Raw genomic sequence first — 25,666 nt, forward strand, 5'->3', positions numbered from 1 at the left:
GGCCAGGCAGGGTCTGTAATCCCTGCACTTTGGGAGGCCGAGGTGGGCAGATCACTTGAAGCCAGGAGTTGGAGACCAGCATGGCCAACATAGCAAAACTCCATCTCTACTAAAAATATAAAAATTAGTCAGGCATGGTGGTGCGTGCCTGTAGCCCCAGCTACTCATGAGGCTAAGGCAGGAGAATCACTTGAACCAGGGAGACAGAAGTTGCAGTGAGCCGAGATCACTCCACTCTACTCCAGCCTAAGCAACAGAGTGAGACTCAAAAAATAATAATGATAATAAATAAATAAACATTCAATAAGTTATTAAAACTTCAAGAGGTAAAAATGAACATGTTCATCTTTGCATACCCCTCAGCGGAAAATCATGCAATGAATTAAATGCAGTAATTCTGCTTGTAGCAGAATCCAAGTATTTTGTACTTACAGGTAGTCATGTGCTCTTGAAAAGCACTTTAGGAAAATGAATCTGTACAGTGTTCTCATTTTCTAATTTTAAGTTGTTAAAGGCACCATTTAATGTCAATTTATTTTTCCTGTTACTGTCATCTCTTCAGAGGGTTAAAATATACTAATGAAAACCTAGAATATTTCTCTCTTGTTTGTTTTTATTTTCCAAATATCAAGAGATTAAAATGCATTTTTCTGACAATTCACATTCTTTTAATAGACTGCAGACACAGAAACTGTGAGGTAATACATTTAGTGCTCTAAGAAACTAAATTTTGGTGTAATTTGTTATGCAGCAATATAGTTTCTGTGGAATACAGGTGTGGCTTAATTGAATCCTCAGGCCCTGAGTCTCTCTCATAGGCTGCAGGGAAGGCGTCAGCCAGATCTGCAGTGGATTGAAGACGCAACTTGGGGTAGATCTGCTGCCAAGATTGCACAAATGGTTGTGGGCAGGATTTAGTTTCTGGGAGCTGGTGGCCAGAAGCCTTCCTCAGTTCCTTGCCACGTGGGCCTCTCCAAACAACTGCTTATGACATGGCTCTTGGGTTCATCAGTGACCAAGAGAGAAGGCAATAAAAAGAATGCTAGCAGCATAGAAATCTCATTCTTTCATAACCTGATTTCAGAAGTCGCATCTTACCACTTTTATAACATATTATACGTTAGAAGCAGGTCACAGGGCCAGCCCCCACTGAGAGGAAGGGAATTAGACAAGGCTGTGAATACCAAAAGAGGGGATAAGTGAGGGACATTTTAGAAGTGTGTCTATATTTTTATTTTTAAAAAACGATATACAAACACACTGGGAAAATCAATTTGAATTTTTTTCTTTTCCATTTTACCCAATTATTCTGAGGTTAAGGAAACATATCAAGAATAAAACAAAATATAATTACAAGGTTTGAAGTCATGACCATAATCTCTCTTTTTATTGGCATTTATTAGCACCTGATTGATCACATTCATTGTTACATAGCTATAATCTATATTTGAAATTTATGGATAAGAGTTAAAATGAAAGATTTATATACCATAGTATTTACGTTACTATATAACCAATGCTGAACTTCTAATACAAAATGTCAACACTAGGAATATCAATTCAAATGATAGTGAATTTCTCACCTGAAGCCACAAAGGCTACAAGGAGATGGTACATTTTTAAGTGTTGAAAAAAAAATCAAGTGATAATTATAGAACTGATAAAACTATCCTTTGGGGAATGAATGGAAAGTAAAGACACCAGATCAAGGAAAGCTATAAGATGCTATTAAAAGCGAGAACTACCCTTAGAAATTGGCTAAAGGAAATTCTATAAACAGAAACAAAATGATAAAAGAATCCCGTAGCATCAAAAAACAAGAAAGAACAATCAAATAGAAATATGAATCTATAAAATAGAATATCTTTCTCATTGGTTTTATAAATCATATTTAATGATTGAAATGAAAAATTATAAAATCATTTTATACTCAAGAAAGTGATATTTAATGATAAAGAAGGTAAAATGACCTAAAGAGAGGTAAGTTTTCCATACTTCACTTGAAGTGATGAAGTGTTGATTTCCAGTAGATAAGGCTGTTACATTTGTATATTTTAATAAGTATGAAAACTGTACAAAGTGATACGTACTAAAAAATACTGTACGTATATCAGCCAGGTGGAATCCAAACAAAAATTCAAATAACAAACAAGAAAGCAAAAGAAGAAATGCAGGGACGAGAAAGAGAGGACACAAAGAAAACAAATTATAAAATGGCAGATATAAGTTCTAACACATCAATAATTACTGTAAATGTAAATGGCCTAAATAGACGAGGTAGAAGTCAGAGATTGGCAGGGTGAATAAAACAAAAACAAGCAAACAAACAAAAAGCATGAGCGAGTTATATGCTATTAGTAAGGAACTTAACAAGAAACTCACTTCCTCAGATCATCAATTAAGATTGCCATCTATCACAAATAAAATAATGGAAAATAAAAGGATGGAAAAAAGTAACTTGGAAATAGTAGTTTTTAAAAAATACCTAAGAGTAGCTATGTTAATATCAGAGATTCAGAACAAAACAAAATGAAATAAAATATAGAAACCCAACACAGACAAGGAGGGAAATTTCATAATGATAAAAGGATCAATACATCAGGAAGACATAATGATCCTATATGAGTATTAGTAAAACAACACAGCTTCCAAACACATGAAGCAAAAACAGGTAGGGCTGAAAAGAGAAACAGACAAGTCAGGAATTATAGTTGAGGATTTCAGAAATCTCTCTCAACAACTAATAAAATGACTACACAGAATATCAGCAGAGGTATAGAGAATCTGAACAATACAATCAACAAATAGGATCTAATTGTCAGGTATAGAACATTCCACCATACAATTGCAGAATATACATATTTTCAAGTGTCATGTAACATTAACCAAGGTACATACCCTATTTACAAAAAAAAAACAAAACCTTCAACTAATGTAAAAGAATTGAAATTAGGCAGAGTATGCTCTCTTTCTGTGATGAAATCAAACTAAAAATCAACAGCAGAAATACAACAGAAATATCTCTAAAGAAGCAAAAATTAGACAACACATGTCTAAATAATTCATGGTTCAATGAGGAATTCGCTAAGAAAATAAAAAAATACAAAACTGAATAAAATGAAAATGCTAATGTCAAATATTTGAAAGACAACTAAAGTAGTGCAGAGAAGAAAGATCATGCCCTAAATTCTTACATTAGAAGTAAAGTACTCAAGCCAATAATCTAAGTTCCTACCACAGGAAACTTAGAAAAAAACTTAGAAAAACAATTCAAATATATTTGAATTGTTATTTCTTTTATTTAAATTGTTACTTTATTTAAAAATATTTAAATTGTTACTTCTTTTATTGAAATATATTTACATTATGTGAATATATATTTAAATATATTCTGTCATGTCGCTTCCAATCAATATACTGAATAAATAAGTTAAATACTGTTATAATTTTAAAATATTGCTTGACTTGATCATCAAGACGCGTATGACAATCTTATACAACTTCTTAGTGGGTATATTTGAAAAGTGGCTTTTCTGGCTTCCTTACTTTTGAAGTCTGGGTGAAAGATGTAGCTTTCTTATGTCTGATCTTTCTCTTTTCTGAAAGAAAAAACTATCTTGCCCATCTTTCCTACATGTTTGCTACAACATTTGGATTCACCAGAAATTTTGCAATTTGGAGGAGCTGGGCTTTTAAAAAATTTTTTGTTGATTCGATTTATATTTTCAAAGTGTAAATCTTACCCTTTGGTCATGCTATTTACAGTGAAAATTGAATTCCAGCTCATACATACAAAATAAAGTTTAACATACGATATCATGCATGATTTTACAGAAATGCTTTTTGCTTTAGTAAGAACTGGGGTGACTGAAGTGGAGTATTTGGATATAAGCACAGGTATAGCTCATGAAAGTCTTAAATACATTGTAAAATGTCTGCTTCTGAATCCAGTTTTTTCTCTCGCTTTTTGATGTGGAATACAGTTTAGCCAAATTAGATTATTAATGTAAAGAATGTACTGTTAGGAAAATAAAACTGACTTTAAGAATTTTGTCTTGATTGAAAAAAATTATATGTACTTTTTGAAAATAAATAGGACAATCTTTGATCTTCACTCTTCAAACTTCATGAAGTCTGAGAAAACTTTCCAGTCAGCCAACATAAAGCAGTTGGCAGCTTTGCACATCCTATCAAATGGGTGTGAGAAAATATTACCGCATTGTACTGACATAAAGAGCTTTCTCCTGTTTACCACAAAGTGTAAATAGACCTGTGAAGATCTTGTGACGTAGCCACACAGATTCTTTAAGAACAAGTGTGAATATGGTAAAAGGTTTAGGAATTTTGCTTAGAAAATGTATAGGAAAATTGGGGTCATCTGTGGCTTTGTTTCCTGAAACCTTAAATGCACAAAAATATTTGGAAATCTCGATGAATTCAGTATTAAAGAAAATCTATTATTTTAACAAATAAATAGATTTTAAATGTAAAAACAACAACAACAAACAGAAAAAATTCCCTGATCTTGATGATATAACCGTCCTTCTCTTAGAACCACCTAGTTTGTAGTGGAACTGTGATAGGAATTATTTCATAGAGTGATTTGCTCTCACATTAGATATTGATAATAATTATCATTTGGAGTTATTGGTTATGTGCTCTCATTTTAATTTCCTTTTAACATTTTAGCATTTCCGGAAACAGTTACATTGTCATCTTTGTCATTTAATCGATATGAGGTCCTACAAGATGATGTTTACATAGTAATGTAAATTTCAGATACAGTCACCTGCCTAAATTTAGAAAGTGGTAGAACCTTTAACAATATCAGGCTTGTGCAGTGTTATTTCCCATAAAATGTGCACCATGTCTGTTAGCCACCTGGAAATGGTGCTAAGCTGCTAAGCACATTCTTATACAAAAGTAAGATTAGGTAGGGCTATGCAGTTCCAGCAGAGCTAATATTAATTTTATTTTTGGCTTAAGATCTCAAGAAATATTTTGGCTTTTTTATTTGGCACCATTAAGTTGGATTAGATTGCATAAGAAAATTGGGATAGTTTGTGGCTTTGTTCACTAAAACCTTGGCATAAGTATAAATATTTTTAAATGCTGATGAATTGACTGTCAGGTTTCCATACACACAGGTAAAATATGTAGAACAGATTATATATACATGTATATGTATATATAATATTGTATATTATGTTTATTCCATATATATTCTATATAATACAGAAATATACTTGGGCTGCTAAGCTCAAATGTATGACATAATCTCTTTAAGTCTCAAAATTTGTACACTGGTGAGAAATTTCAGCAATATTTTAGAGCAGAGCTTTCTTGAACCTGCTTGGCATCCCAAGTACTTCATAAGAGTAGTTAAATGATGTATCCACCAAGAAAAGTCTAAATTGTCTGAACCTAAATTTGTACTTGGCAGGCAAAGCACCATAAAGGCTTCAAGTTGATCAGCCTGCCAGAAAACAGGAATTTTATGTTTCCAAGACTCATAACAAATGATGCATTGACACTTTATAAAACGGATTATGGATTTTGGATCTCTCTGTATTTCTTTATTCATATTATAAAGAAGTCACACTGGTCACTTTTTTTCTCTGATCTATGAGGTTATTATTATAATGTAATTTTTAAGCCCCTTAAAGCTTATAGAAAACACAGCAATGACATCAAGATACTATGTGGAGGACTCTGAAATAGTTTATTTTTAAAGAATTGGAGTTTTAAAAATCATTGAACATTATCTTAGAAACGTAATATTTTTATCACTATTTTTTCTCAAATAATTTTACTGAAAACCTAGCCTAAAGGAAAGGCATCACATAGATTTGCACCAGTGACACATTGCTTCAATAACACTAGTTAATAGCAATAGCTTGAAGAGGGAGCAATGAAGAGTAAGCTAGCAAAAGGTCATGCTTACTGTATTAATTCCATGCCAATTCTTTAAAATAGAGGTAATTTCTATCTGATCAGATAATGCCATTTAAAATTTAATAACGACTCTTGGCAAACATGACATTGTTTTAAACTTTGTGTTTATGCTCATTTTATGTTACAATGCTTTTGGAAAGTAAAATATCTAAGCTTTAAATTATTGGCAAGTTGTTCAGATTTATTTTATATTATTAAGTTGCCTGCTTTGGCGAATTATTTTCTGTCTCTGTACAATTTAAAAGCCTCTCATTTGCACCAACTAGCATAGATGGAAGCTGTCTGTATAATTTGCTACAGCATCAGGATTTTTAAAATAGAATATTAAAGCATGAACAAATCTTGAACTACACACATATGATTCCATATGGCCATTTACTGTAATGGTTTCATTTATCTCATCATCACAACTATAGTCTTCCATTTAATAGTCTGTGTACTCTTGCAAAAGCTCATATATATATATATATATGCTTTAGATCTATACAAAATGCATTTTTATACTCATCATTTGTGCATGTTTGACAGGCCACATTTTATAATACAATAAAGTGTTTATTTTCCTGAATATTAAAAACAGATTCTTTTTTCTTTTTATCAGAGTATATGTCATCGTATCTATCATAATGGTTGTTTCTTAGCATTGTGCTTTTAATCTGTATTAATCTATTTTCTCACTGCAAATGGCTTTTGTTATTTTGTGTGCATTACAGGTCCTATGCTTTTTAGGCAAAAAAATTCAACAAAGGTTTCATTTTCTATAGATTAAGATAAAGCAATAACGATAAACAATAAGACAAAAATCTTTTTAATGTCTATTTTATCCTGCCATGGAAGCTTAACTTCTGCCAAAAATGCTTTTCTTTCTGCCCCATTTCATTTTTCAGATAATACATAAAATGTCACTTGGGAGAGGCTTTCCTAAGTACATAGGGATTTTTTGGATTACAATACACTGTTTGCTCCTTTCAAAGATTTAGTTAAAAGTTGTGATTGTTAGTTTGGTTTATTGTTTATGATTGTTAGCAACATTCAAGATGGCAGAAGTGATGTCTATTTTGTTCACTTTCAAGGAGCAGGTCAGCGGTGGATATTCAACCCACTTTATTTTGTTGTTGTTGTGCTGTGTTTTGTTTTGTTTTAGGCTTTCAGCAGCTGAAAACCTTGGTTTTTAGCTTCTGTTTCTAGTGATAGGTGGAAAAGAGGGATGAGGAAGGGGTTTTACCACCCCAGTCAGAAACAGAAACTAAGAACCCAAGACTGTGTCCTCTCCCTTGGACACCCTTAGACAAAGGGCCACTAAGGGATGTAGAATTCTCAGATCACGGGTTTAGTTAGTAGGAAAGTATAACCTGCTACCTGAAGGATGAGAAGCCAGGGGGAAGAGGGTCTGCGGAGAGTGGGGAGCGTGGTCCTGCAGAGCAAACAGGTTGCACCAAGGAGAAGGTGGAGGTGAGGTTGTGCAAGGAATGGACACATCCAGGTAGCCGACACAGGGGATGTGGAAGATGGAGTGACAAAGAGGAAGCCAGAGGGATGGACAGGCCTGGACCTCACAGTCCCTTTGAGCTATGATGAGGAGATTGAATGAACTCAAAGGACAGTGTCAGGATGAGAAGACTAATTGTTGTGTAATTTAATAGGAGATATTTTAGCTTAAAAATATCCGAAGTAGAAGTATGCCAAATGTATTCCTGAAATACTCTAAAAAATTTATAGTGAAAACAGTTGATATTTTGAAGCTGCAGAATTTTCATATGAAAAGGTGGTAGCTCAGGATTCAAATTTCCTCAGTTTCCAAACTGGGTTGACCCCTTCTAACTGCATGACTTGGCTGGATACATCAGAGCCTAAGCCCTAGTTTCTTTATCATTAAGATGGGGATAATAATAGTACTGACTATTCCACTGATTGATATCAATATTATATAGAAATTGGAACTGCAACTTTATTACATACAGAGCACTTTTGTAAATTTCATTTTTCCTATGCTTTTCCTTTTTTTTTTTTAAGTACACCATTTCTCTTTCAAGAGACAGAGGGAAAAACACACAAAAAAGTAAATGGTACAATTAGTATGTCAAGGTGACTTACTAATGACTTGTATAACAGAGAAAAATGTATGCTTTGCCTACAAGATAGCTAGGGCTAACCAATCTGCAGGCCTTTCCCTTTTAATAGAAGAATTCAATGAGGCCCACGCTATTCTTGTCTCCTTTTATACTAAAGTTATTTAATGAAAGGCAGTTTTATGTAATTGGTCCAAGATCATCGTCTAAAAAGTGGCAGAGTAAGACTCTACCCGATAGAGGCTGGTGTCCACTGACACATTAAGTTCTTCTTTGGCAACAAATAATATTTTTTAGTGATATGATATATACTTTGTAGACCCTTAACATTTTATTTATTTGGTTATGTACTACATTCAAAAATATTTGCAGGAATCATGGTGGCCTGATTGTATGAGCATTTTTACAATGCAAAAATCAGTACAAGAAACCAGAGTCAACATCGTTAAAATATTTTCCCACGTATCAGTGGCCCTGTCCTACAACCACTGGCAAATACTTTCATAGTTGTCTGAGCTAAAATACGAAGAGTGCACACATTTGTATAGGGAAATGAAGACTTCAGTGCATGCATATGTGTGTTAACCAGTCTCATCTCAAGCAAGTTTTCCTCGCCTGAGAAAACTTTTTAAAACAGGAAATACTCTCCAAGTTCAAGGACTGACTGATTAAGCCCAACTCATTTTTATTTAGTCAGATGTGAAAAAATACACAGTTAATTGGTAGGCAAGATCTCAATGTACCAGAATCCAATTATGGAGTCTTCAAAACACTAGTGAAATAAAAGTTAATGAGACATTTAAAGACATTACAATTTTATGATACTGATTTATTTTGAAAACTAGCGAGGATAAATTTAAGTTTAATATGCTGAATTAAATTCTCTGTCTTCACTTTGGAATTTCAACCAAAAGAAATATCATTAAATAGTGAATAGTAAATATATATATGTATTTGTATATGTAAATAAATATATATATATATATTTGCTGTGTTTCTAATTAAGAGTTCCTTTTGTTCTTTTCTTTTTTATACTGGTGTTGGAATTTGGTCAGTTGTATTCTTATTGCCCTCTGAATTATAGTAAATGAAGGGAACAAAATACTCCAAATCAGCAATAATTGAAACATGACTGGACATATACCAATGCTAACAAAAATAATTACAACCATGAGTCTATATTATTACAAGTGTTACAATGAAGAGTGAAGTGGTTTGACATCTCTATATAACACTTGTTAAAATGGTTTTTCTCTACAATTAAAAGTTAATATTAATTAAGTTTAAAATTATAAGGTCTCTTAATAAGATAGCCTTAATATTCATCTTTTAAAATATTATATAGTCTTTTTTTCCCAGTGATTAAAGGCTTATTTTGTAAGTTAGTTAAAGTAATGAAACCCATTCAGTTGATTAAATAGATGGGTCATAAGGAGGCGATTTATGATCTGTAACTATATAAAAGCAGATGAAAAAAAGTGAGAGAATTTAATGTCATGCACATAAAATATTATATAAGATTATTTACACCAGAAAAGCGTATCTGAGAATAAAAATGGGTAATTACATACAGCCATGGAACTAATAATTTACAAATTAAGCTGCATATTTTCAGCACGTTTTAAAGCAAAAATTCTACTTACTATATTCTCAATATACCTAAATTAAAATGTTGAATAAAGAATTGGGTATATGTATTGTTACATATGGTATACCTTTACAAATTAATTTGTGTGTTGGTATTTATATGGAAAGTTGATTTTAATTCCTTTACAAAGCTTTGCATTGGGCTAAGACTCTGTGTAGTGTTATCTATGCTGTAAAGTTTCCTCATTTCTAAGCGATAGTCATAACTTCTTCAGTACCCTTTAGATTACCTTGACCATACCTAAGAATCTAACACTGACTTGACACATATTACATAATAAATAAAGTTATTGAACAAATACACATATTTGTTATAATGTAAATTATGTATCTTTAAAACTTAACTCTGCTTCTCTCACCCACCAGACTGTAAAATCTTTGACACACAAGAACCATGTCTTTTTCATAATATTTTATTTTTGACCTTATCACAATATTAACCACAGTAAGAAATTAATTCATGTAGAAGTTAGATGTGCTTTTGCCTGAAAATTACAGAAAACTCAACCATCATAACTTAAATAAATATAGGTTATGCTGCTCACATAGCAAAGGATTCAGAGGTATGCATTCTACGTGTCATGCCATAATTCGCACCTTAAATCAGTCTCTTATCTTCATGATTCACCATTTTGAATGTTATGAGAAGGCTGTTATACTCACCTTCTTCCAGAACTATGTCCTTATTCAAACACACGGAAGGCAGAGGAAAGAGAGTTCCTCATTGTGATGTTCTCATATTTTTCTAGATGGGAAATCTTCTCAGTACCCTTCATCTCACATCCCAGCAGCCAGAGCCAGACCCTATGGCTGCCTTGAGACTAGTCAATAGTCAACAGATGAAGGGCATCATGGAAAATGTAGACTATGATTCAACCTCTGGGACTGGGATAGAGGCTTGTTAACCTATAGATCAATAGGTTGTGCATTCTGCCTGAACAAATTGAGGCTTAGCAGGGATAAAGAAAACCATTAAGTAGTTAGTGGACAATAAATATTACAATTTGTATTTTGTAGTGGACAATGTTACAATAGATATGACCTAAGTAGAACTGGAATTGTCAAAATGAATTATTTATGTCATATGCTATCTTCAATTGCATCTTTATATTTTTATTTGTATTTGGCAAAATTGAATACGAGCATTTTCTGTTTCTTAGTGGATAGTTACAAGTGTTTAAATTCCTCTGTATTTTTAGTTACACTGGAAAAATATGCAATATTGAAAAAGCGCGGCCAGGCGTGGTGGCTCACGCCTGTAATCCCAGCACTTTGGGAGGCTGAGGCGGGTGGATCATGAGGTCAGGAGATCGAGACCATCCTGGCCAACATGGTGAAACCCCATCTCTACTAAAATACAAAAAATTATCTGGGCGTGGTTGCGCATGCCTGTAGTCCGAGCTACTCAGTAGACTGAGGCAAGGGAATTGCTTGAACCCTGGAGGCAGAGGTTGCAGTGAGCCGAGATCATGCTACTGCACTCCAGCCTGGCGACAGAGCAAGACTGTGTCAAAAAAAAAAAAAAAGCATTGTTTTCATCAATTTTCAAAAAAAAAAAAAAGTGTAGGTCTTGTTCCTGTATTTACAAGGGAAATTTCAGCGTGAAATTATGGTCTCTATCTTTTCTCAGGTCTTAAAAATAAATATGAATTTAGATTCCATACATCGATTAATTGAGGAAACACAGATCTTCCAGATGCAACAATCATCAATTAAGTCACGCGGCGACATGGTGGCACCTGCCTCACCCCCCAGGGATACCTGTAATACCTGCTTCCCACTTCATGGGCTACAATCTCATGCTGCTCACAATTTCTGTGCTCACTCATATAACACCAACGAATGGGATATTTGTGAAGAACTTCGCTTGCGGGAGCTTGAAGAAGTCAAGGCCAGAGCTGCTCAGATGGAAAAGACCATGCGGTGGTGGTCGGACTGCACTGCCAACTGGAGAGAAAAATGGAGTAAAGTTCGAGCTGAAAGGAACAGTGCCAGGGAGGAAGGAAGACAACTCAGAATAAAACTAGAGATGGCGATGAAAGAATTGAGTACACTGAAAAAGAAACAGAGTTTGCCACCTCAGAAGGAGGCATTAGAAGCTAAAGTTACCCAGGATCTGAAGCTTCCTGGCTTCGTAGAAGAATCCTGTGAACATACAGACCAATTTCAATTGAGTTCACAAATGCATGAGTCTATCAGAGAGTATTTGGTAAAAAGACAATTTTCTACAAAGGAGGACACAAATAATAAGGTAAGAAAAAAATCCAGAGATGATGTGAATTTCTGAAGGTCATATATAGTGATGGGGAGGAAGAAGGAAGTGACAAATGCAATGGTGATTATACTAGTCTGCCAGGGCTACCATAACAAAGTACCATAATCACAGTGGTTTAAGCAACAGAAATTCATTTTCTTACAATTGTAGAAGCTGGAAGTACAAGATCAACGTGCTAGCAGGGTTGGTTTCTTCTGAGGCCTCTCTCCTTGGCTTATAGAAAGCCGTTTTCTCCCTGTGTCTTCACATGGTCTTTTCTCTGTACACATGTCTGTGTCTTAAGGTCTTCTTGTAAGGACACCATCATTAGGCCCACCCTAATGACCCTAATTTAACTAAATCACCTCCCTAAAGGCCCTGTCTCCACCAACAGTCACATTCTGAGGTACTGGGAGTTAGGAGACCTAACAAGAAAGATATATATATGTATCCTTCGTCTGACTTCAATACTTTCCGTGAACAACACATCTTATTTTATTGCTTGTCAAAATATTATAGTATAGATGATTGCAATGCTCATTCTTGAGAGAATTAAGGAATGAATCATCCTAGGTAACCTGGAATCCACATACTACTTAAAAAATAAAATAAAAGTGAAGTATCATCGAGATTTTACTTGAACTTGACTATTCATTGAGATTTTATTTGAAATTGTCTTTCATTTCAAACTTATAAACCAGGGCAAATTTAAATTATAGGCAAATACCAATAGCATGAGTCCTGTGAAGTTTTTGAGTTACGCTCTAAGAGTGTCGTGCAGTTGTTGCTCTAGTACTGACGTCCATGTTTATTAAAGTGCCCCATTAAATTCTATTTAGATGTGACTCATGAATTAAAGCAATAAGGGGAACTAAAATGAAGCAATAAGCAAGCTTTTTAAAATATTCAACAGCTTCCTGAAAATTCTATCTTGTCTTTCAAAAATGTTAAAAAATAATTACTTTGAAACTGTAAGTGTCTTATGACAAAAGAAACTTGAAAGAGGAATTCATCAACTCATTAAAAATTATTTACAGCTGTTCAAGTTTGTGCAGGGTTATTTTTAGCTGCGATTAGAAAAAGAGAACAAACAGAGTTAAAGCAGAACTTTTGAGAAATGTATTTTTTTTATCAGAAAGTAGAACATAGAAAAAAACAAGCTCAAAGAAGAATGCAAGTAAGTGTGGCCACACAACACTTTCAGGGAATGATAATGAAATAAAAATATGAATTGGTTGTGGTATCATAACATTTATTTCTTTATGAAAATGTTTTGTCATCATGATTTTTCTCCAAGAGGTTTAAATATGTTTTGTTTTGTTTTGTCTTCAGGAACAAGGTGTGGTTATTGATTCTTTAAAATTAAGTGAGGAGATGAAGCCCAATCTAGATGGTGTTGATTTATTCAACAATGGTGGTTCTGGAAACGGTGAAACGAAAACTGGGCTGAGACTGAAAGCAATAAATCTGCCTTTGGAAAATGAAGTAACTGAAATTTCAGCTTTGCAGGTGCATTTGGATGAATTCCAAAAAATCTTATGGAAGGAAAGAGAGTAAGTGTTAATCATTGTCTCCCTTAACCAAGTCTAAGTTTCAAATCACTTAAAATTGTTAATACAGATAGATTGGTCATTTGATAATGTATTTTATCCATGTTTAGTCATTAAGTTTTAGGATTTAAAGAAATTAGTTTGATATATATTCATATGTTGAATTTTAAAATGTAGTTTATAACTTGTTAGTGTTTTCCATTCTTTTAAGTTGACTTTTATCATGACTATGTTTTTATCTTCTCTGGTAGATTCACTTTAATTGTATATGAATTCTTAATGTACAAGGTTAAAATATCCAGTGTATTATTTAAGTTTGACAGTATCTTGGACTTGGTCAGTAAAAATGAATAAATATGTTAATATTGATAGTGGAAAAAATCACAATTTTGTGAGATATTTATTACAGAAAAAGTAGTCTTATACATGGACCATTAAGGGCATCAGGCTTGTGCTTAATTGGCCTGGATATTCATCTTTGGTCTGATGTCTTCTAGCTATGTGATGTTGGCTGTTGCCCCTTTGTGAAAATAGCTGTAGTGCTGTTATGTTCCAGTTATCTATTATCTTGAAACAAACTTTTCCAAGTAATTATCATTAAAACATATCAACAGCAACCACCCTGTCTTCTGTTCAAGAATCGCGAGCATGGCTTGGCACGGACATTGTATCTCTCACTTGTGCCTTCAGTTGCAAGGGCTCAAAGGCTGGCAATGCGTGGAAGGCTGGGGGCTGCAGCCTCTTTCACTCATATCTGGCAGTCCATCTCGGTTTTCATCTATGCCTCAGTTGGGACACCTGCACTGGGGCTATTTAAGGGGGTGCTTGGCTTCCTCACAACATTGGGGCTAGGTTGCAAGTGAACATCTTAAGAACACAGAGAGAAGAAAACGCCATTTGAATGATTCTGCCTCAAAAGTCACATAGCATCACTTTAGACCCACTTATCGGTGGTGAGAATCTCAAAGGCTGACTCAGATTAAAGAGAGAGAGGCACTTTCAATGGAAGGAGTGTGAAAACAATTTTATAATAAGGGTGTGTGGGATGCAGTCATTGTGGCAACGATCTTTGCAAAATACAGTCTGTTATAGCCTTTCTCAGTGAATTCTCATAAAGATCAAGAACAAATAACATCTGGGAAAGAGAATAGTAATATGAAATGTTCAATATGGATTTTCGTTTCTATGCAATCAGCTTACAATTTTATTAGCACAATGTGGAATATCTAATATATAAATATGGTTCCAAAATCTAAAAATAATTATTTTTTATCTCTTAGTTATAAAAATCTTAATAGGCAGAACCAGAAAAGCAAGAAGGATATGTATGCATATATACACACAATATATTATATAAGTATATATTATATAACAGTTTTAATTTTCCTGGTTTGAATGGACTGAAATAGGGATAAATATACATGCTAGCCATTCACAAATACAGTAAGTTCTTTACCACTTATTTTCTGCCAGAAGTTTCTCATTAGTCCCTCTGAAATTTACTAGTGCCACCAATTCCCTTTTTCAGATTCTTCATCTGTATTTCACTAGATTAGTAGATTGTGATCATACAAGTATCTATGTACAGAATAAATATTTATTACTCTACCAAGTGTAAATTCCTAATAGAGGCAACCAACATTAGTAGAAAAAAGAATAAAAATGAATTTAATTCTTAGGCTCATACACATAGTGACAATTTTATCTAGCCCTATACATTTCAGTCACATTCTAATCTCCGTGGTTTTACTTCTTGAAGCATTTAACTTTTTGGTAATTATAGACTTCTCTCCAGCCCACATATGATATTACTTCCCCAATGCAGTCTAATAGGAGTAATGCAGAGCTGTGTTTTTCTAGATGTAAACTTCTATTCTAAGGTGTCAGTTTTAAAGATATGCATGTTCTGTCTTAACACGCTTATCCATATACATATACACAATATATACTTTTTACTTTCTTGGAATAAATGAACAATTCTCAGAGTAAGTACATTCTGCAGTTCTCAGTGACTTCAGTCTATAATTCATAGACAGGCCAAAGAATAAGAGGAAAAAGGAGGCTTTCCATGGCTTTGTCTTCCTACTCTCCTCTTTTAAGAAACAATCCCACGGACGTGATGAGTCATGGTTCCTGTGTCCATGAATCAACATTTGCATGCAATCCGCATGAGGCAATCAGTCTTTTTTTCTATCACAAGAGAACATTTTCCAAGAATATAGGATATGCTATTACTTATAAATCCATCTAATCTTTTAAATTCTTCTTCCTGGAATATCAGTGAGTGGGTGGCTTCAATTGAGATGTGAATGTATTTTTTTCTGCATTCCCATCTAGTGGGAAAATTCTCTTCTTGACTAGTGCACAGAAATCAACTCAGAAAACTCAGGGACTCATTTTTTTCCATTGTCCTTGAGTAGAACCTCCTCATCAAATAGATGAAACTTTATCGTTTTCTTTGCACTCTGAGTACTGTTCAGTTTTATGAATAATTATCCAGCGTATAAAAGTTTCTCATATACTGAGAATTTATATATTTCTGTTGACTTTCATAAAGACTTCCCAGGTAGAAAATTTGGAGTAAGGCCAGGAAAGCTGATCCTCTTATAGGCCTATGTGTACCTAAACATTTGGGAAGCTGAGGTTTGGCAATACCAAATCTCAAGTAACAGAGACTGAGATAAAATAATTTGAACTGTCCCAAACTTCAGAATCAGTTTTCAAATTTCACTGCAGAGACCTCCTTTATCACTTGTAAAATGTTTGTTCTGTGTCCTTTAAGCTGAGCTTCAGTCCTCCCTTTCCATTTTATCATTTTATCTTTTTTTTCTTTTCTTTTCTTTTTGAGACAGTCTCGCTCTGTTGCCCAGGCTGAAGTGCAGTGGTGCAATCTCAGCTCACTGCAACCTCAGCCCCTGGGCTCAAGCCATCCTCCCGCCTCAGCCTCCCGAGTAGCTGGAATTACAGGCTGTGCCACCACGCCTGGCTAATTTTTTATTTTTTATTTATTTTTATTTTTAGTAGAGACGGGGTTTTGCCATATTGCCCAGGCTGGTCTCGAACTCCTGGCCTCAAGTGATCTAACCGCCTTGGCTTCCCAAAGTGCTGGGATTACAGGCGTGAGCCACTGCGCCCAGCCCATTTTATCTTCTTAATTTATTTTCTATATAAGAAAAGTACCATGCTTCATTAAATGTTCAGTTTTTTTCTTAATGAGATTTAAAATCCAGGTTAGAAGTTTGAGCAAATTAAAAATGCTACAAAGGATATTATTTTTTATATATGTATGAAAGACACAGATTTCTACTTTACGTATTTAAGAAATTATATATATAAAGTATATATATATATTCCTCAATGAATACATTGACATGCAAATCTGGTTAATACTATTTAATGTAATATTTGTAAATATTTGAAAGTCAAGCTTATTTTGTTTCTTTATTAACTGTCACTCATGGAATATTCAATAAACCTTTACCATTTTTTGACTCTCCAGTGTCTATTTTGTGTTTTGGCAATTCACTGCCAAATGAAACAGAGTCTACACCTGTGCATAGATTATAAAAATGCCAGTAAGTCTCTACCAGGGTTTCCTTTGCAATGAGGGTACAGACACTTGACTTAGGAATAGTGCATCAGAGGTGGCCACCTAGACTTTTAAGCCAAGCCAATACCCCAAGGCAGTAGACAGCATCTAGAATCCATACCTGAGCGAGAAGCAGCAGCAATAAAGACAACTTGTTTCCAGAGGCAGCGGTGGCCTCTGGTGCTTAGCGACACCACTCACTGTCCCGTATTGGTGATCTTGAGGTCCCGCTGTGATGTCTCTACCTTAATGGTGGCCGAAATCGTGTGCTTACAGGAAGATTTTGATGGCTTTCTCATCAGTGTTCCTGGCTGCATGTATTCCCCAGAAATATTTTGAGCTATAATATCAATTTCCGCTCAAATTTGCTAATTTGAATACATTTGCTTGCCAGACACATATTACCAGGAGAGTGTAGAGGCAACAGACAGAGGAGGTTACAGGCAGTGGCGTCTTCATGGGACCAGTTTTGTGGCATGAGAGTGGGTCTTGGTCCCTGTCCACTTCATCTGCAAGCCTTGTTCTATAATTCTCCTGGAGATCTGAGCTTAACAATATTCTTTAAACACTTATCTTTTCTAATTAAATTAACTGTATATGGCTTGGCTGTTTGCAACAGCTGAGTGCTAACACCCAGTGCTGAAAGATGTAATTATGAATAGTAGGAAGTGCAGTTGCAAAATGACATATATGTTGCTTAAAGTATATTTGTAAAAACTTGTTAACAGTTTAATACTATCTCTAAATTTTGAACTGTTATAAAAATGAATATCTGCATGTTATTACAAGATAATCATTTGATTTGGTAAGAAAATTTTTATATTAATACACCTTTTCAGAAAATCATGATTCAATTTTTTTCCAGTGAAATTTCACACAGTTCAACAATGATTAATATTTATTCCTAGATATTAATTTTTAGGACCTTTCATCTATGAGAAATATTTGAGTAATATTCTTGTCTAGAAATTTAAATTTTATTTCCAATTATTGTGGAATTGTGACAGTAAACAAAGTATCAAAAATGCATAGAAATAAAATCACATCTTTTCATAAAAATAATTTTGGTTCACATTTTCTATTTTAGATTCTACAAATTTTATATACTTCAGCAATATTATTTTTTAAACTTTATATCATCATATTAAAGATACGACATTTTTGCTGAGCTTTGTCTTTTTAATTTCGTTCTCATGAAGAATGTGTACATAAACTATGCAACAATTTAGAGTAAATATTAGGTGTTTTCCTTTGCCTTCTTGTAGCTCAAATACTCTGACAATAATATACATCTCAATTATAAATTGAACTATATTATTCATCAATTTTGAAAATCTCTCTGAAACACAGAATAAAATGATTAGGCTAGAAAATTAAGGATTTATAGAGTGCCCTCTGCTGCATAAATTTAGACATACAATGTCCTTAATGCTGGCAGAGACAACAAAAGTTTATGATGGGGCTATCTAAATACTAAAAAAAATTTAAGTATCCCATTGTCATTAAATAATTTTTAATGAATTGCTTGTTTTCTCACTCCCCTAACCAAATTGTAACCTTTTACATAATAAAAATACATACTTTTCTTTTAGGAAACAAATACATATCAGATATTTTCTTTATGATATATATTTAAGGAGGTAACTATTACTTTCTTTGAAAATTTTTGAATTTGAATTTATTTTGAGTTTCTAACTTATCATTTGATTCATTAAAGTATAATATCAAAAGCAGACATTTGATTTCTCAACATGTATGATTTTAACTCTAGGTATTTTTCAAGTATGTTTCCATTCTATTATAAATAAAATAATTCTCAAAATTAATTTTAAGGAGGAACATAAATATATGCTTCATTACACAAATGCAGTTAATTAAAATCTTTTATAAAAATATTTTATTAATTTAACATATGCCATTTGCTTTTTCAGTTTTTCAATTACTGACAACTACACAAGAAAATCTAAAAAATTAAAATTATAAATATGGTGATTCTTATCTTAAACATTCCAGTGAAGTTACAAACTTAGTACAATTTTATTATAATTTCCGATGTAAATTCACAGGTCTAAGTCAATACTCAATATCTTTTAAATATTCTATTTTATCACCCAAAACTTAAAATGCGCTCAAATGTTAGATATGCAATATATTTCACCATATGATGATTTGTACATATACTTTCTAAATCTAACACAAAATACTAACACTTACTGATTTGTTTATTATTTCTCTATTTAATTATTTTCCTCTCGTCATCTCAAACACAAGTACTAAAACAAAAATTATATCATTATAAGCAACTTGGGTGTCCTCAGCTGGCTAGGTTTACTTTTCTATCTGAAATTGTGACCGCTGTGGTTAATCTGGATTATAAACATTCATATTCAGTGTTCATAAGACCTAAACTTTCAAGTTGAGTCTCTTTGTTTATTAATTTTGTTTAATATATTTGCTATGTTAATAAGGGATTCCGGATCAGAGTCCTATAAGTGGTGCTTTGCACCATTTTTTTGCAACCTGTGTCTTTTGAGGTTAAGCTAAGCTCTAACTAATTCTTTTATATCCTCTTTCAATTTTGTGGCTTGATTTATGTAAATATAATTATATAACTTTTTAATAGGCTGCTTCTCCATTTGATTGAATTAAACTAATATATTTACAGCCTAACACTACTTTGAATTATCATAGTATTGTTACCAGGAAGAATCATATTTCTTATAAATATGTAAATGACATTCAATATTGATTCTGCATGCATTTTCTAGCTCTGTGAATATGTTTCTAAGATCTTTCTAGTGACATTTAATATCACTGAAATAGATCCGTATATTAGTTAATTATGAATACAGTAAGTATGTAACTAACAATCACAAAATCTCAGTGTCATATAATAATCAAAGTGTATTTACCTGGAGCTCAAACATATAAGTTGTTTTCAAATTTTTGTTTCTGTCATCTCTGCTAATATCTCATTGTCAAATCCTAGAATTGAGGAATGAGGAAAACAACTCTGTCCGTGGAAATGGAGGAATATCAATGAGTATTTTTGAATAGTAATCAAATCTACCTTACAGATAAGAACAGGCCAGCTTCAAAGGTCAATATATGTTCATTACAACCAGAAATAAAACAATTATCAATGACTCTAACAGACGTTGTGGGCAAAACAAACAAACAAAAATCCAGTAGTTGGTGTATTAAAGGACTAAATTTTTATCCTAGTTCTGTTGCTAGTTCTACAAATAGAGAAATTAATTTCAGTCCTTTAGAATAATTTAAATAAGGATCCCAGTGAAATTTCTTTATTACAATCAAATTTGAAATATTTAAAATTATTTTTAGATCCCCAGTAAATGACTATTTTTTAAGGTTGTTAGGTGGCTTGTTGGAATTCTGGGTCATTTCAAATGATTTTTTTCATTCACATATAGCCACAATATGAAGATGGATAGAATTCCATGTTAAAATTAGAAACATATATATCCTCCTATGTAAGAGAATATTATGAGTGAGAGGAATTGAGAGGCAAGCATGAAATACACAGAAGAAAGCAAGCAGAATGTCAATACTGGCAAAGCCAAATTAAATATATGTAATCTACTGTAAAGTTAATTGTCAGAATAATAAACTAAAATACTTTTATTCAATATTTATAATTTTTAATGAGTTGCAAAATGTTTTCTCTCATTAAGATGATCAGTTACAAATATCAAAAATTAGGAAAATGGCTATAAAATTGAATGCATCCTTGAAAGTATTTTAAAATTGAAGCTGACTTTTTTTCTTTTAATTCTTAAATTATTTAGAATGCGCACAGCTTTGGAAGAAGAAATAGAGAGACTGGAGTCGGCTTTGTCTCTGTGGAAGTGGAAGTATGAGGAACTGAAAGAATCAAAGCCAAAACATGTGAAAGAGGTATGGGGGAATATGCTGTAAAGGAAGAAATGAAGCCTAGCTTTTTCTTTCTTTGGATGTGTAAGCATGTGGGCAGAAAGGCACAACAGACAAGAGGAAGGGAGGTTAAAAATTGGAATTTCCTCTATAAGAGTAATATTTGAAATCACTTGTCAATAGTGGGCTTAGTCAAATTCAGACTATATGACATCTTGTTTTTATTTATACACTTGTGGCAGTTTTATATTGGTCATTATTTATTTTAAAAAATCTTATTCTATATATTTAAGATATAAAAATGATGTTTTGATATACATATTGATCATTAAGTGGTTAATGATGAGCTACATGACACAATTAATACCCATTCTAGGCACATTAGAGGGGATGGTTAAAGATATCCTCTGATAGCACACCATCTATCATAAATGACTTTATCTTATTCTTTCATGAAGCAGCCTGATAATATCAATTTATCTCAGGCATATTGAGGTTCTTTTCATATCGACATTGTAGTTATTTGGGATCAGCCACTTGCCAGGGTACTTTTCTTTTGCATTTTCATCAATAAAATGCCATCATGAACGTTTCCCATTTCGATGATTTATTACCATTTATTATTTGAGTAATATTTTACATGTTATGTGTATTAAAGCATGGTATTACATAAGTGTGTGGGAAAGAATAATGAGTAAAGAAAAGAAAAATAATGGGCAAAATAATGACTCTTTTTACATGAGTTAACATTTAATGGGTGTGTGTGCAATATAAGTATAAGGTATGCACATATATACGTCTGTGCACAAACATATACATGGATATACGGATCCATAGTATTTCTATGCACAGGAACCTCTCTCTGGGTATGACGTTCACAATACATTGATGTATACTGGAAAAATAGTTCATGACACAAAAACACATTATGTTTAGAATGTGTGTTTATGTGCTCTATAATATAATGGGTTCGAATTTTGACTGAAAAAGCTAATATTTAAGATGCAATTAGTGTAAAATTTAAGTGAAAAAAGAATGCATTTACTACCTCTTGCCACTAGTGTGCAGCACAGACTTGATAATCTTCCTCTTAGTTTCATAAGCCTTTATTTGAGTAACATTTATGTAGCAAATATACTGAGAAATTCAAGTTTTTGAGTTGGTTTAAAAAGCAATATGTGTATTTGAAAATGTTTAATGTTTTATATTCAAATATGATTTTTGGTAGCAAAGTAAGTGAGAGAAAAAATAAAAGTATGACATTATACAGTGTAAGGTGGATCTGATGACCATTCAGAAATATGTATTAATACATATATGATGCTTTTGGTTGATAAAATGCTGATAGGGTTTCAGAACAGGAGAAACCTCAAAATTGTGAAAAATTTGTCTTTTGAGTGCATATTTCAGTTAAATGAACCACAAAGTTGAATAATGAATGCAGTGAATGTAAAATTTTGTAGACATTGAAAATTTATAAATATAAAGATGAAACATTGTTTGAATTATTTATATGGAAATATTTAAAAAATATGTCTTTTCATTCCTAACATACATTTCTGATGTTCTTATGTTTTTTTGAATAAATGTGTTATATACATATGTTTAAATTATTTTTATAAAATAAGGTGAAATTTTTAAAAATGTTTAAAAACTAAACAAACAATACTACTTAGAATTTAATTATTTATATATTCTTTGTTTAATCATTTCTTATAATGGGTTATAACAGACAATAATTTTAGGCTATATTTAGAAATAGTATTGTAGCACAAGTATAAGAGTAAAATATTCGAAGTCTCCATACAGTTGATTGACAATCAGAAGGTGTGTCATGATTCATTCTTTAAAATTTCATGTAAATTATTCTTCCTTACTCCCTTTTTCCTCAACAATTCTGATAATGACCTTTGCATTTATCGTAGCTCATCATCTCTATGAATGTTTGAATACAAGTGTAATTTCTGTTGTAGGTGCCTAAAATGTTCTTAGACAGCAAATATATGCCTGTCTAAGAACTGCTGATGGAAAGATTAGCAATTGTTAAAGTTGGAAACAGATGTGCTTAATAGACCTAGAATTGTAAAAATGCATTTGAAAGTCTGGTGTGCTTTTAGAGGGAAATCATTCTTCAATTACTGACATACAGAGAAGAGAAAAGATAAGAATTTAATTGTAAAATCTAAGTGTTTAAAATACAACCAAGACAATGCATAGTAGAGGTAATTATATCCAAAATGCTGTTTCCATGCTGAATTTAATACTTATTCAGCTTTTCCTTTGCAAGTCTGTCTATATTGATTCAGAATTAAATTATGAATTCTGAGTGTGTGGAAAGGATCATTTATGAAATTTCATGGTCTAGAGGATCAAACATTCATGTAAGTAACATTGATTACTCATAATTCTGGTACCTCATTTTAACAGTCAGTGACTCTGATTCTTTCCATAATGGAAGAGATTCTTTGCCACATGTGAGAATACTTGCTAACATTTAAAAATTAGTCTCAAGGTAAAAAATTTTTAAAAAGTAACTTTTAATTTTCTTTGAACATTGTGAGCATTTGCTTGGAATGTTCTAATATATTTTCTTAATAAGTCATATTTTTGTGATCATAACAATGTGCCTAGTAGCTTATAATTTATAATATTCTTTCATAAATATTTATAAATACTTACAGAGACACAGGCATTGTTGGGCCCCTTTATGACTTACATTGAAGCCTTATTTTAAACACCTCAAAATACCTTTCTGATTTGGGAGAAAATAGAAAATTAGAATTACTAGTGGTATGTAGCTAAAAGTCTATACTCACACCTTATCTTTTTAAAACATATGGCATATGGGAGCTATTCTGCATACATCAAGGCAAGGACCTTGAAGATGGTTATTAGAAATAGGTGTATGGTGGAATATTAGCGGTGTTCTGAGCTCACTGCTAATTTTGAAACATTGCCTCGTATTGCTATTCCTGTGGCTTAAAAAATTATTCCATAGAAGTGACTATAAATATTAATGTATCTTATCAACTCTGCCTCCAAACTGCATCTGACATCATTCTTTCCATCCCTGCTACTTCCCTGGACAGGGCCATTATCATCTCCTTGCCTTTTCCTTCCAGGTCTATTTACCACCACTGTTGACCTATTTAAATTCATTTTACACCACCAAGCAGCATGATATTTCTAAGACATTACATCGGATTGTATTAGCCCATTGTTTGAAACACTTCAGTGAATTATCTGTTACTCAGTGGATAGCTGCCTTCCAAGTAATTCAGCAGTCCAAGGAAGTCCACATTCACCTGCCTAAACCATCACAGGCTGATGGTTCAGTGGATGCCCACTGACAGCACGCTTTCCTACCCTAACTGCTGTAACAAGCAATACCCTGAATTCCAGTAAGTAATACCCAATAGGTGATTACTGTTGACTCACATATAGCCCTACCTGTGTTTGGAGGGCAGCCTTCTCCATCTATCCAGCGACTCTGCTGTCCTTCATGTTTTCAGAGGTTCACTTAGCTGGACACTAGGCCATCTGGTCAGAGATTAGAAAAAAGAGAGAAAGGAGTATTATGTAAGGAGAATTTATATGGGCCAGGCTTGGGAGTAGCGTACATTATTTCCACTTATAATTCACAGATGAGTACTCATTTGTATAGCAATACCTAATTGCAAGGCATGTTGAGCAATGCATTTAAGCTGTATAACCCAAATTGATTTGGCAAGCATCTAACTAGTTTCTGCAGCAAGAGTCAATATGTTACATCGTATAGGCATACTTACTAATATCATATCTTATTAATAAGTGCATTAATTAAGATATGCTTTCATTAGTGTTGATAAATATATTTTGAGGACTTTGGCTTATATTTAAGGGAAAGTGGGCCTTCTAATCCAAATCTCTCACATTGAGAGTTTGGCTTACATCGGGAGAGCTGGGAAGTGGAAGGGTTTTTTTTCCCCCCCATGGAACTCTTTCACTCTGTCCTATGTCCTTGAGAAAGACTGCAGAATGAGTGTTTCTCAAGATATATATTTCCCAAAGAAATTGGGAGAGAGGAAGGATTCGAGCTACCTGTGATGAGGTTCGTCTTTTAAACTCATCAACCAGCCAATTCCCTCTTCCTTCTAGGTGGTTGAAGGGAAAGATACTTGGAGTCTGAAGAGTGTTACGAGAGCAGCTGACCATCCACAGGGATGGATGTTTTGAGTGGAGAAGGTTTTCTCCTTGTACCATTCATCATGGCCTACGTGGTTTCACTTCTGCAACACCTCTTTTGTCCTTTCTTTGTCATTTCCCCCTGCCCATGCTTACCTCTAGCTACAGTGGCTTTCATTCATTTAATCAAAGGAACCAAACTTCTTCCTGCTCAATGGCTGGGTCCATGCTGTTTTCCTTGTTGAAAATATCATACACCTCAGACCTCTTTCCCCTCCTACACCAGCCACACCTTTCGATTAACCTCAGTTTATACATCACTTCATTAAAAAAACAGTCTCTGTCCAAAGTATGTTTCCTTTCCTATTTTTTTTCAAAACAACACGTAATATTTTAAAAGACTTTATCAAACTGTGTGGTTATTTTTATATTTGTTTACTGTTGCCTTCCCCATTGAACTGTCAGCTTCATGAGGATATAGATCATGTCTGCTTATTCACCTCTCCGTACTCAGTGATGAATAAATATGCTTAATATTTGTGAT

At 33.2% G+C, this 25,666-nt stretch overlaps 1 protein-coding gene across 41 annotated transcripts in view; it reads left to right on the forward strand.

The window, feature by feature from the left end:
• Positions 1-25,666, forward strand: part of CCDC102B (coiled-coil domain containing 102B) — a 428,597-nt gene that overhangs the window by 104,514 nt on the left and 298,417 nt on the right. For all 41 annotated transcript variants that reach the window (XR_010151991.1, XR_010151987.1, XR_010151988.1 and 38 more), the window contains 3 exons: positions 11,302-11,922; positions 13,258-13,478; positions 20,874-20,982. Coding sequence is in view for 33 of the 41 variants with exons in the window: in XM_054671830.2 (XP_054527805.2) it covers positions 11,302-11,922; positions 13,258-13,478; positions 20,874-20,982 (951 nt within the window). In the remaining 8 variants the exon portion in view is untranslated. The remainder of the gene's footprint in view (positions 1-11,301; positions 11,923-13,257; positions 13,479-20,873; positions 20,983-25,666) is intronic.

The sequence above is a fragment of the Pan troglodytes genome, chromosome 17 (assembly GCF_028858775.2).
Source record: "Pan troglodytes isolate AG18354 chromosome 17, NHGRI_mPanTro3-v2.0_pri, whole genome shotgun sequence".
Lineage (NCBI taxonomy): Eukaryota > Metazoa > Chordata > Mammalia > Primates > Hominidae > Pan > Pan troglodytes.